This window comes from Chiloscyllium punctatum, chromosome 36 (genome assembly GCF_047496795.1).
Source record: "Chiloscyllium punctatum isolate Juve2018m chromosome 36, sChiPun1.3, whole genome shotgun sequence".
NCBI classification, from domain to species: domain Eukaryota; kingdom Metazoa; phylum Chordata; class Chondrichthyes; order Orectolobiformes; family Hemiscylliidae; genus Chiloscyllium; species Chiloscyllium punctatum.
The window spans coordinates 31,144,880-31,157,683 of NC_092774.1; the positions used below are offsets into that span (position 1 = coordinate 31,144,880).

Consider the following 12,804-nt stretch of genomic DNA (forward strand, 5'->3'; position numbering starts at 1 on the left):
CTTGGACACTTCAGCATAGCTGATCCACCCTAAACTGCAAATCTTTGGACTGTGGGAGGAACCCACGCAGACACAAGGGGGACAATGTGCCAAAGTCACCGGAGGCTGGAATCATACCCAGCACTGTGAGGCAGCAGTACTGACCACTGAGCCACCATGCCACCCAGAGCTTTGATGTTGTGCTTCATCTTTTTAGCTTCTGACTTCTCATGCGCCCTCAGCAGAGGCTCTGCCCCTCCTGAGATTTGTGGACCACACCCACTGCAGCCTCCCTTTCCCACTTCTCCTGTCCTGAGCACGTCGGTTCCTGAACCTGGTGCCAGACAGACACCAATGCCATCTGGCCTCCTGCTGCTAACTTCATAGAAAGACGACAATCACCTGTCAATATTCAGCCCTTACCCCCAACGCCCCCTCCACCACTCAGCCAGTTAGCTGCTCCCCCTGCCTCCCAATCTCCGATCCCCTTTACCTGTGTGATTCACACTCACACCCTTCTGACCCTGTCCAGTGACCTAATCAGAAGGATCTGTCCAGAGGGGAATGACCATCTCCTGGAATAAAGTGTCCGGTTAACTTTCCCCATGACGTGCCTGCAGCCTGGCTTCCAACTCCATCTCTCTGAGCCAAAGGTCTCCCAGCATGTGTTTACGCTGAATCACAGCATCCAGGACCTCCCACCTTCTGCAAAGTGAAAGACAAGTCTCACCCTGCCCTCTCCAATGTGTGTGTGTAGATTAGATTCGATTCTCTACAGTATGGAAACAAATGTTCCTTTGGCCCAAAATGTTCACATTGACCCTCCAAAGAGTAACCCACACAGACCTATTCACCTACCTTAAATTTACCCCTGACTAATGCACCCAACACTATGTGGAATTTAGCATGACCTGCACATCTTTTGGATTATGGGAGGAAACTGGAGCACCCGGAGGAAACACATGAGGAGAATGTACCAACTCCACATAGACAGTTGCCCGAGGTGGGAATCGAACCCGGATCCCTGGTGCTGCGAGGCAGCACTGCTAACCACTGAGCCACCATGTCACCCAGTAACTGCTGAATTGTTTCTACTGGCCAAGCAGAGGCCGATAGCCAAGTTTGGAACCCATGAGGATGGTCTCAACCGGGACCTTGGGTGACCACACTACACTTAACACTGTCTCTCACTCCCATACATACACACCCAGTCACACAGACCCTCTCTCACACACACCTCCCACACTCAAATCCATGCACACACCCTCTCACAGGCTTATACTCCACTGCATCGAAACACTTTATCAAGCATGCACACACAAACACTCCATCTCTCTCTCTCTCTCTCTCTCATGCACACACACACACAAACAAACCTATGCAGTGAATTTGCATTTGCAGATACATTGTGCTTTTTGAGCAAAATACAATCTGCAGGCAGTCAATCTATGTAATATTTTATAAATTCCTACTTTGGAAATAGAACATGTGTGACTCAGGACTGGGATACAGACAGACTTGAACCTCACACCTTTCTTGCTTTGTCTGAGCTGAGATGTCACCTATTTTTACAAAATCTTAAGTCATCTGGAGAATGTGACTTAAAAGTAGTTCTGGGATATCCATGTTAATGAACCGAAACCTGCAACCCATTCGAAAAGAGGAAAGACTGAATTGCAACTGGACTTGTTCAGGAAATCTGATCAACTGCATGACACTGTAATGTTTTGCGATAAATTCTATGTCTTATGATCCTGCTCAACACCTACCCGATGAAGGAACAGCGCTCCGAAAGCTAGCGCTTCCAAATAAATCTGTTGGGACTCTAACCTGGAGTGGTGTCGATTTTAACTTTCTCCACCTCAGTCCAACACCAACAACTGCCCATCATTTCGAATGAACACAGCCCCCACCTCCTGGTGCTGCCAGGAAACTTTACAATGCCCATAAAACAACACAGTACCTGCACTCCTGAAATATCTGCAATTTCCAACGATACGAGCTACTCATTCACTGTTCCATCTGATACACGACATTGGAAACTTAGTGCAGGAGGCTGAAAGAAATCAACAGGTTTAAAACAAAAACCATTTGAAGCTCAAAGCCTTGAATGAGAGTCTGAGCCTGGCGGGAAGTTCAGGTAACCCTTTATTGTGACCCAACTTTGTTACAGCTTCAGATTCCCCAACCCCCGCAGCAAAAAGGCGTAGAAAGAGCTTTTTATTTAAAAACAGCTTAAGGTCAAAGCGCACACACTCCCTTTCTTAACGTGTAGGAAGTATTGCCTCATTCAGCAATTTCAATGTATACTCTGTATCCAAGTAGGTTTCTCCCTGTTCATTTGCTGGGGAATGGGACGGGCCCAGTGGGGGGTGAAGTGGGTGCGGGTGCAGTGTGGAGTCAACCATAGGCCAGACAGGGTAAAGGATGCAGCTGGGATGACTGAGTGAATCCTTTCCCACAATGGCAGTTTCCTTCCCGAAAAATGACGTGTGTCAATCAGATGGGGGTTTTCTCACCCTAACTCCACCCCCGCCCCCCACCCCCACCCCAACTCCCCCCGAAAAATGGCTTCATCGTTAGACTTGGAACTCCAGATTACTGACTGAATTCCAATTTCACCATCTGCCACGGCAGGATTCAAACCCGGGAGGCCCCAGAACTGGGTTAATACTCCAGTCAATAATGGCACTCCTTCAATGCCTCTGCTATGGTACGTGAACTTGCTGGTGCCTCCACAGGTGGGAGGAGCAGGTGAACACCTTACTGCACCCGGGGCAACTGAAGGGCCTCTCCCCTATGTGGACCTGCTGGTGTTTCTGAAGTGTGATGGCCTGGGTAAAGCACTTCCTGCACTCGGGACAACTAAAGGGCCTCTCCCCCGTGTGTATCCGCTGGTGAGTCTGGAGGTTGAAGGCCCGGGCAAAGCCCTTCCCACACTCGGGGCACCTGAAGGGCCTCTCCCCGGTGTGGGACCGCTGGTGTCTCAGCCGGGCAGAGGCCTGGTTAAAGCACTTCCCGCATTCACAGCAGCTGAAGGGCCTCTCCCCCGTGTGGACCCGCTGGTGGGTCTGCAGGGTGGAGGAATCACTGAAGCCTTTACCGCACTCTGGGAAGCTGAAGGGCCGCTCCCCTGTGTGGAGCCGCTGGTGGATCAGCAGGGCAGAGGCCTGGGTAAAGGCCTTCCTGCATTCGGAGCAGCTGAAGGGCCTCTCCCCTGTGTGGACCCGCCGATGGGTCAGCAGGTGAGAGGAATCACTGAAGGCCTTCCCGCACTCGGGGCAGGAGAGTGGCCTCTCCCCCTTGTGGATTCGCTGGTGCCTCAGCAGGGCGAAGGAATTGCTGAAGACCTTCCCACACTCGGGGCAGCAGAAAGGCCTCTCCCCCGTGTGGATCCGCCGGAGGGTCAGCATGGCGGATGCCTGGGTAAAGCCCTTCCTGCACTCGGGGCAGCTGAAGGGCCTCTCACCGGTGTGACTGCGCCGATGAGTCTCCAGAGCAGACGGGGCACAGAAGCCTTTCCCACAGTCACCACACTTCCACGGTTTCTTCACAGGACGGGATTCCTCAGGTTTCTCCATGGCCGAAGCTTCAGCCGCACACAAACGTGGGTACAGCCCCACCCTGCCGTGAATTCCTCTTTCCAGTCCGTATAACTGTTTCAGGCTCCACACTCGCTGCGCTGCAACGTAGGGTCTCTCATCCAGTCCCACTGATTCTGAAAATGTACTCGAGCAGGAAGCAAACGCTTTGCTCCTTCTCACAGAATCACAGTCAAAAATCATTGCAGTCCCGATGTCCCAGTGTCACTGTCAGACATTGATGTGAAAGTGAGGACTGCAGTTGCTGGAGAGTCATGACTTCAAAAGTGTGACGCTGGAAAAGCACTGTAGGTCAGGCAGCATCCGAGGAGCAGAAGAGTCAATGCTTCGGGCATAAGGCCTTCATCTGTCGATTTTGAAATTTCCGTCTTCAAATCTTCAAATACTCTAAAAAGAGATTACAAAAGTCATCACACTCAGTGCAGGGTAACAACTCTGAACAAGCAATTCTACTTTCTGCGGAATATACTTTTATTTTGTTATTCCACAAAATTGAAAGCACCATCCCACTCTCTCTCCCCCCTCTGTTCTCACTCCACTCTAATTCTCCTCAAGGTGCTGATTCAGGATCTTACAGATGCAACCAACAGAGTCATAGAGATGTACAGCGTGGAAACAGACCCGAACGCAGGGAAAAGACTTTGTCTATTTATGCTATACATGCCCCTCATAAATCTACAACCTCTATAAGGTTACTCCTCATGCTCCAACGCTCCAGGGAAAACAGCTCCAGTCTGTTCAGCCTCTCCCTATAGCTCAAATCCTCCAACCCTGGCGACATCCTTGTAAATCGTTTCTGAACCCTTTCAGGTTGCACATCTTTTCCTTGGAAGGAGACCAGAATTGCATGCAATATTCCAACAATGGCCTAACCAATGTTCTGGACAGCCGCAACATGACCTCCCAAGAGTAAAGAATTAACATGAAAAAGTCTTCGATAAGCATTTGGTACTTAAAGTTTGACAAGGCACTGATGAAATGCATCCAACAATCTTGAAGGAAGGGACAACAGAAATTGTGGAAGCCGTAATTTATCAGTCTTCCATGGACTTGGAGGAGGTGCCAGAAGACTAGAGAACTGCAAACATTGCAGCCTGGTTTAAGAAAGGTTGTAAAGGTAATCTCAGCAATTATAGAGTCAGAGATGTTTTGCTATCCTATCTTTCCCATAAAGGCTGACAGAACAGGCTGTGAGCAGGAGTCTGCTGGGCACCACCTTCATTAATCAAAATAGAAAGAGCTATTGATTCAGCACCTCAGGAAATCTTGAGACAGTCTTGGCTCCTATGCACATGTTGGGATCCATGTAAGGAGATGTTTATAGTTTGCTTCTGTACTTAGAATTCATAAATTGAAGCCAGTGTACATTTTAAAAATATTCAAGATTAAAAGTACAGAGAGATCAATATTATACAACAATCCAACAACCCCGTCCCAGGACAACATGCGCCTGACCCTCACAAAGATGGCGGCCGGTTGCCCGGGCAACCCGAGAGCGCCTTCGCCGGTGAAGTAAACACTGGGGCCTGTGGGGCTTCTATTGGAGGCCTCAGTCCTCCCCCTAGGAGTTTATAAACTCCCCAGTCTCCCTCCTCCCGCGGTTCCCAATCCTACCCTTTCTCACTGTCTCCTCTCCCCGGGGGCAGGAGCCAGGTCTTGGCGCTCGGGCCTGGCGACCTCCCCGGGATGTTTCTGAAACCTGGTCCTGTCCTGAAGGAGGATCACCGGGACCCGAAACCCGTCCTCACATTTCTCCCGACACGAGCTGCCGGACCTGCTCAGCTTTTCCAGCGGCTCCTGTTCTTGTTCCTTCAGCCGCCGGCGTCATTCCTCTCCCACACTCAGTAACACTGTCATTGTCCGGCCGCGGGACCTACACTGCACATGCGCCAACAGACAGGGGGCGTGGTCCACACAAAGTCGTCACCAACTGAGGGGGCGTGGTTGGGGAGCCCTCCAACCAATAGGGGACAATGGGGGTTGGTTTTCCCCGCCCCCCCAGCCCCTGAAAGGTGGGTTTCATTTAAATGTGAATGTGGTTTTCTTTTTAATGTTCAGCCTGTTCAGGAATGTTACTCCAGACCTTTGGAAGGCTGAAACATCGGGAAACTTCCAGACACAAACAAAGGGGTTTTCAAAAATGAATAGAAATAGGGAAGGTAAATTACAAAAGAAGCCGAGTATAAAATATCAAAAGCTTCTGTTGTTGTGCCAAAGGGAACAGAGTCGCTAAAGTAAATGTTGGTTCCTTGGAAGATGAAACAGGTGAGTTAATAAGGGGAACAGTGAAATGACAGAGCTGCTAAATCAATACTTTTCCTCAGTTTTCACGTTGGAGGACAGCAGTACCATTCGGATTGGAACGAGCAAGTCAAAGTCAAATCAACGTCGATAGGTACACTATTAGGATTGAGGGCAAACAACTCCCCTAGTCCTGATGGCCTACATCCCAGGGTACTAAAGGAAGTGGCAGTGGAGATTGTGGATTCATTAGTTACAATGTTCTAAAATTCCCTGGACATGAGAAAGATTCATTGAGTTTATTTAATAGAGAGATAGGTAGGTTCTTGATTGTCACATTTTGGCCCACTCTCCTAACCTATCTCGATCCATTTGAAAGGTTCATGTTTCCTCATTGCAATTTACCATCACGCCTATTTATGTGTCATCCACAAATTTGGCAAATGAGCCTTTTATACGTGTATCCAAGTCCCTAATGTAGATTGTAAATAGTTGAGGTCCAAGAACCCAACCCTGTGGCACCTGACTAGTTACATCTTGCCATTCAGAAAAAAAAGCCATCAATTCGGACTGTCTGTCTTCTGCCCATCAGCCAGTCACCTATCCAAGCTGATAACTTGGATCAAAGGTTATGGGGAGAAAACGGGAGAATGGAGCTGAGAAACGTTTCAGCCATGATTGAATGACTTAGTTTCTGCTCCTATATCTTAGGATCCTCTGGTTCCAGTGGATTGGAAAAAATGCTAATGTAATGCCTGTATTCAGAAAGGGAGGCAGGCAATATGTGGGAAATTGCAGACCAGTTAGTTTAACTTCTGTTGTTGGGAAGGTGTTAGAGTCAATTATCAAGGAAGCAATATCAGGACATTTGAAAAGTCAAAACTCTATCCATCAGTCAGCATGGCTTTATGATGGGCAAATCAGATTTAACTAAGTTCTTCATCAATGTAACAAGTCGATAATAGGGATCCTGTAGATGTAATAGATCTGGCTTTTCAGAAGGAATTTGCTAAAGTGCCACTCAGAGCGTTAATTCACAAGGTTAGATCATATGCGATATGGGCTGATTTATCAGCTTGGAGAGGTGACAGGCTGATAGGCCGAAGACAGACAGTCCAAATTGATGGCTTTTTTTCTGAACGGCAAGATGTAACAGGTGCCACAGGGTTGTGTCCTTGGACCCCAGCTATTTACAATCTACATTAGTGACTTGGATACATGTATAAAAGGCTCATTTGCCAAGTTTGTGGATGACACATAAATAGGCATGATGGTAAATTGCAATGAGGAAACATGAACCATTCAAATGGATCGAGATAGGTTCGGAGAGTAGGACAAAATGTGGCAGATGGAGTTGAATGTGGATAAGTGTGAGGTCATGCATTTTGGTCAAAACAAAAACAGCAAAGCAATCTATTATCTAATAGAAGGTTTGGGATGATCTGGTGCAGAGAGATCTGGGTATCCTCATTAATGAGTCACAGAAAACTAGCATGCAGGTACAGTAGATAATAAAGAAAGTGAATACAGCTTTCGCTTTTATCGCTAAAGGAATAGAACATAATGGGAGGAAAGTGTTGCTGCAACCAAACATAGCATTGCTGAAACTGCACCTGGAGGATTGTGCCCAGCTTTAAACTCACTTCCCCTTATATGGTTATGGTAGGGGATTTAACTTTCCAACCATAGACCAGGACTGCCATAGGTTTAAGGGTTTAGATGGAGAGGAATTTGTTGAGCTTGTTCAAGAAAGATTTCTGATTTAGTATGTGGATATACCGATGGAGAAGGTGCAAAACTAGACCTACTCTTGGGAAATAAGGCAGGACAGCTGACTGAGGTGTCAGTGGGGGTGCACTTTGGGGCCAGCAACCATAATTCTATTAATTTTAAAATAGTGATGGAAAAGGATAGACCAGATCTAAAAATTGAAATTCTAAATTGGAGAATGTCTCACTTTGACAGTAATAGGCAAGAACTTTTAAAAGCTGTTTGGGGGCAGATGTTTGCAAGTAAAGAGACGGCTGGAAAATGGGAAGCCTCAGAAATGAGATAATGAGAGTCCAGAGACAGTATATTCCTGTTAGGGTGAAAGGTGTAGGGAATGTTGGATGACTGGAGAAATTGAGTGTTTGGTAAAGAAAAAGAAGGAAGCGTATGTCAGGTATAGACAGGATAGATTGAGTGAATCCTTAGAAGAGTATAAAGGTAATAGGAGTATACTTAAAAGGGAAATCAGGAGGGCAAAAACTAGACATGAGATAACTTTGGCAAATAGGGTTAAGGAGAATCCAAAGAGTTTTTACAAATACATTAAGGACAAAAGGGTCACTAGGGAGAGAATAGGGCACATCAAAGATGAGTAAGGCTGCCAATGTGTGGAACTACAGGAGATGGAGGAGATACTAAACAAGTATTTTGCATCAATGTTTACTCTGGAGAAGGACATGAAAAATATAGAATGTAGGGAAATAGATCATAACATCTTTAAAAATGTCCATGTTACAGAGGAGGTGATGCTGGATGTCCTGAAACACAAAGGTGGATAAATCTCCAGAACCTGATCAGGTGTACCTGAGAACTCTGTGGGAGGCTACGGGAAGTGATTGTTGGGCCCCTTGCTGAGATATTTGCATCATTGATAGTCACAGGAGAGGTGCCAGAAAACCGGAGGTTGGTTAACATGGTACCACTATTTAAGAAAGGTGATAGGGAAAAGCCAGGGAACCTGCCATCGGTGGTGGACAGGTTGTTGGAGTGAAACCTGAGAGACAGGATTTACACATATTTGGAAAGGCAAGGACTGATTAGGGATAGTCGCCATGGCTTTGTGTGTGGGAAATCATGTCTCATAAACTTGATTGAGTGCTTGAAGAAGTAACAAAGAAGAGTGATGAGGGCAGATCAATGGACTTGATCTATATGGACTTCAGTAAGGCATTCGACAAGGTTCCCCAAGGGAGACTGGTTAGCAAGGTTAGATCTTATGGAATACAGAGAGAACTAGCCATTTGGATACAGAACTGGCTCAAAAGGTAGAAGGTGGTGGTGGCGAGTTGTTTTTCAGATTGGAGGCTTATGACCAGTGAGTGTCACAAGGATAGATGCTCGGTCCACTCCTTTCTATATTTTTTATGCAAATGACTTGGATGTGAACATAGGATGTATAGTTAGTAGGTTTACTGATGACACCAAAATTAGAGGTGTAGTGAACAACGAGGAAAGTTACCTCAGATTACAATGGGATCTTGATCAGATGTGCCAGTGGGCTGAGGAGTGGCAGATGAAGTTTAATTTAGATGAATGCGAGGTGCTGCATTTTGGAAAAACAAATCAGAGCAGCACATCTACACTTCATGGTAAGGTTCTAGGGAGTGTTGTTGAACAAAGAAACCTTGGAGACCAGGTTCACAGTTTCTTGAAAGTGGAGTTGCAGGTAGATAGGATAGTGAAGATGATGTTTGGTATACTTTCCTTTATTAGTCAGAGTATTGAGTATAGGATTTGAGAGGTCATGTTGTGGCTGTACAGGAGAATGTTTAGGCCACTTTTGGAATAAGTGTACAATTCCGGCATCCTTCCTCTTGGTAGGATGTTGTGAAACTTGAAAGGGTTCAGAAAAGATTTACAAGGATGCTACCAGATTTGAGCTATCGGCAGAAGTTGACTCGGCTGAGGCTGTTCTCCCTGGAGTGGAGGTGGCTGAGGAGTGACCTGAGAGGTTTATAAAATCATGGATAGGGCGAATAGCCAAGGTCTTTCCCCCCAAGATGGAGGAGTCCAAAACTAGAAGGTATAAGTTTAAGATGAGAGGGGGAAAGATTTAAAAAGGAACTAAGGGGCAACGTTTTCATGCAGAAGGTAGAGCGTGTATGGAATGAGCAGCCAGAGGTAGTGGAGGAGGTGGGTACAATTACAACATTTAAAAGGTGTCTAGATGAATAGTTCGGATTTAGAGGAATATGGAGCAAATGCTGGAACTTGGGACTGGGCCAGATTGGAACATCTGGTCGGCGTGTATGAGTAGAACTGAAGTGTCTGTTTCTGTGCAGTGTGACTATATAAGTCCATAACTGCTATGACCGAAACTAGACCTTTTTACTGATAATCTTCCTGCTGGATTTTTTTAGTGCACCCAGTTTCAGTCGATTTCGGGTGGGTAAAATTGGCATATATCGTGTATCCTGGAAATTCTGAAAAATAAAACTAAATAATTCTCCCTGTGAATGGTACAATCCTCCCCTCCCCTTCACCTTCGAATGATGTAATCGTCCCCCTCTGAATGGTGTAACCCATTACTCCCCCACAGCCGTTAAGGGTATAATCCTCCCAAGTCTCAATGATACGATCCTTTCCACACCACCCCGAATGAATGGTACAATCCCTTTCTGTTTCACATTTCCGAAGCCTTTCCCATTTTGAAAACAGTCTCTGTTTCTGGTCTTCCCAAAGTGTATAGCCTCAGACTTTACCACATTGTATTCCATCTGCCCCTTCTCTGACCATTCTCCTGGACTGTCCAAGCATTCTCAGCATGGACCCCTTTAGAACTCCAAAGACCCCTTTATGCCAACTCTCTGCCTTCTGCCAGTCAGCCAATCCTCTACAAGAATGAGGTGTACCTTGCTCCTACACCAGGGAGTCTTATCTTACTTAGCAGCCTCCTGCACGGCACCTTGTCAAAGGCCTTCTGGAAATTCAAATCGCTCACGTCCACTGGCTCTCCCTTTGTCTAACTTACTCATTACCTGCTCAAAAGAATCCTAATAGATTTGTCAGACATGACCTCCTGTTGTCAAAGCTATGCAGACTCAGTCCTGTTTTAACATGCACCTCCACATACTTTCCACTCTCACCCTTCATAAAACCTGTTAAGTTTACCCATTTTTACCATAAATACGTTGTTCTGCTCTTTAAAATGAATTCAAGTTTAAAGATTTCATATTATGTATGTACACTACTTTTGCCCCTCATAATATTTTATCCTTCTGAAGACCTTCAAAAGAGATTAGCACAAGGTATGAAACTGACTGTGACTGCATCAAGTAAAGGAGTTAGTAAGAATGAGAAAGGAGTGGCGAAATATCTAAACCTACCCATGCAACGGTCAAGAAGGCACAACAACACCTTTTCTTCCTCAAGATGCTCAAGAAATTCAGCATGTCCACAATGACACTCACCAACATTTACAGATGCACCACAGAAAGCATTGAATCTGGGTGCATCACGTCCTGCTACGGCAACTGCTCTGCCCAGGACCGGAAGAAACTACAGAAGGTTGTGTGCACAGTACAGTCCATCACAGAAGCCAACCTCCCACCCATGAAATCCATCTACACTTCTCGTTGTCGTGGAAAGGCTACCAACCTCAAGGACCCCTCCCACCCCGGGAATGATCTCCTGCACCATCTTCTGCCAGGCAGAAGATACAGAAGCTTGAACACATGTACCAACAGGTTCAAGAATAGCTTCTTCCCTGCTATTATTAGACTGCTGAATGGAGCTCTCCAATATGAAATCTGATGTTGCTTATGCGCACCTCCTGTGCAGCTGTAACTCTGTATGCCTCACTCTGTCTAAGCGCAGTATGACCTGCATGTCCTTGTTTGCTCGGATCTGACTGTACTGCTGATAAAACAACATTTTTGACTCTACTTAGGTATATAGCACAGTACCGGCCCTTTATCCGACTCTAAGATCAGACTGACCTACATACCATTTATTGTACTAACTTTCATGTACCTATCCAAGAGTCAATTAAATGTCCCTAATGTATCTGACTCTACAACCACTGTTGACAGTGCATTTCACACAGCCACCACGATCTGAGTAGAGAACCTACTCTGACATCTCCCCCGAAACCTTCCTCCAGTTACCTTAAAATTATGCCGAGTGTGATGCTGGAAAACCATAGCAGGTCAGGCAGCAGCCAAGGAGCAGGAGAATTGACATTTTGGGCATAAGCCCTTCATCAGGAACGAGGCTTGTGGGCGGGGGGTGCTGAGAGATAAATGGGAAGAGGGTGAGGTTGGTAGCTGAGAATGCCATAGGTAGATGAAGGTAGGTAGGTGTGTGTGTGTGTGTGTGTGTGTGTGTGTGTGTGTGTGTGTGTGTGTGTGTGTGTGTGAGTGTGTGAGTGTGTGAGAGAGAGAGAGAGAGAGAGAGAGAGAGAGAGAGAGAGAGAGAGAGAGAGGTGGGGTGGCAAGATGATAGGTCGGAGGGAGTTGTGGTGCAGATAGATAGGAAAATATGATGGACAGGTCAGAAGGGGCAGCGCCAAGTTGGAGGCTTGGGACTGGAATAAAGTGGGGGAGGTGAGGAAACTGTTGAAATCCACATTTGTCCTGTGTGGTTGCAGGGTCGCAAGGCAGAATGAGGTGTTCCTCCTCCAGGCATCGGGAAATAATGGTTTGGCGATGGATAGGTTGGAGAAGTGGGTGGAGCTGATGGATTGAAAAGTTGATGGAAAAGGTCAAGAGAGCGTACTGAGTTGAAGGCACGGGACTGGAATAAAGTGGGGTGGGGATGTGGAAAATGATGTCTCGCATCCGCAGTCCTCATTTTCCCCTCCTTAAAATTATAGACACTTGTAAGGGGCATGGATAGAGTGAATACCCAAGGTCTTTCCCAAAGGTCCAGTACGAAAGGGGCATAGGTTGAAGGTGAGTGGGGAAAGATTAGATTACTTAGTGTGGAAACAGGCCCTTCGGCCCAACAAGTCCACACCGACCCGCCGAAGCGTAACCCACCCAGACCCATTCTCCTACATTTACCCCTTCACCTAACACTATAGGCAATTTCGCATGGCCAATTCACCTAACCTGCACATTTTTGGACTGTGGGAAGAAACCGGAGCAAACCCACGCAGACACGGGGAGAATGTGCAAACTCCACACAGCGAGCCGCCTGAGGCGGGAATTGAACCCGGGTCTCAGGCACTGTGAGGCAGTAGTGCTAACCACTGTGCCACCATGCCACCCAC

At 46.7% G+C, this 12,804-nt stretch overlaps 1 protein-coding gene across 4 annotated transcripts in view; it reads right to left on the reverse strand.

Moving 5' to 3' along the window:
- Positions 1-634: 634 nt before the first annotated feature.
- LOC140460322 (uncharacterized) overlaps positions 635-12,804 on the reverse strand; it is a 137,863-nt gene continuing 125,693 nt past the window's right edge. For 2 of the 4 annotated variants that reach the window (XM_072554794.1, XM_072554795.1), the window contains exon 2: positions 2,533-3,968. In XM_072554794.1, the coding sequence (XP_072410895.1) occupies positions 2,688-3,764 (1,077 nt within the window). In that variant the 5' untranslated portion in view covers positions 3,765-3,968 and the 3' untranslated portion in view covers positions 2,533-2,687. Of the gene's footprint in view, positions 685-1,942; positions 2,036-2,532; positions 3,969-5,195; positions 5,426-12,804 lie in introns of those variants that run through there. The other 2 variants (XR_011953985.1, XM_072554793.1) reach the window with 2 other exon arrangements.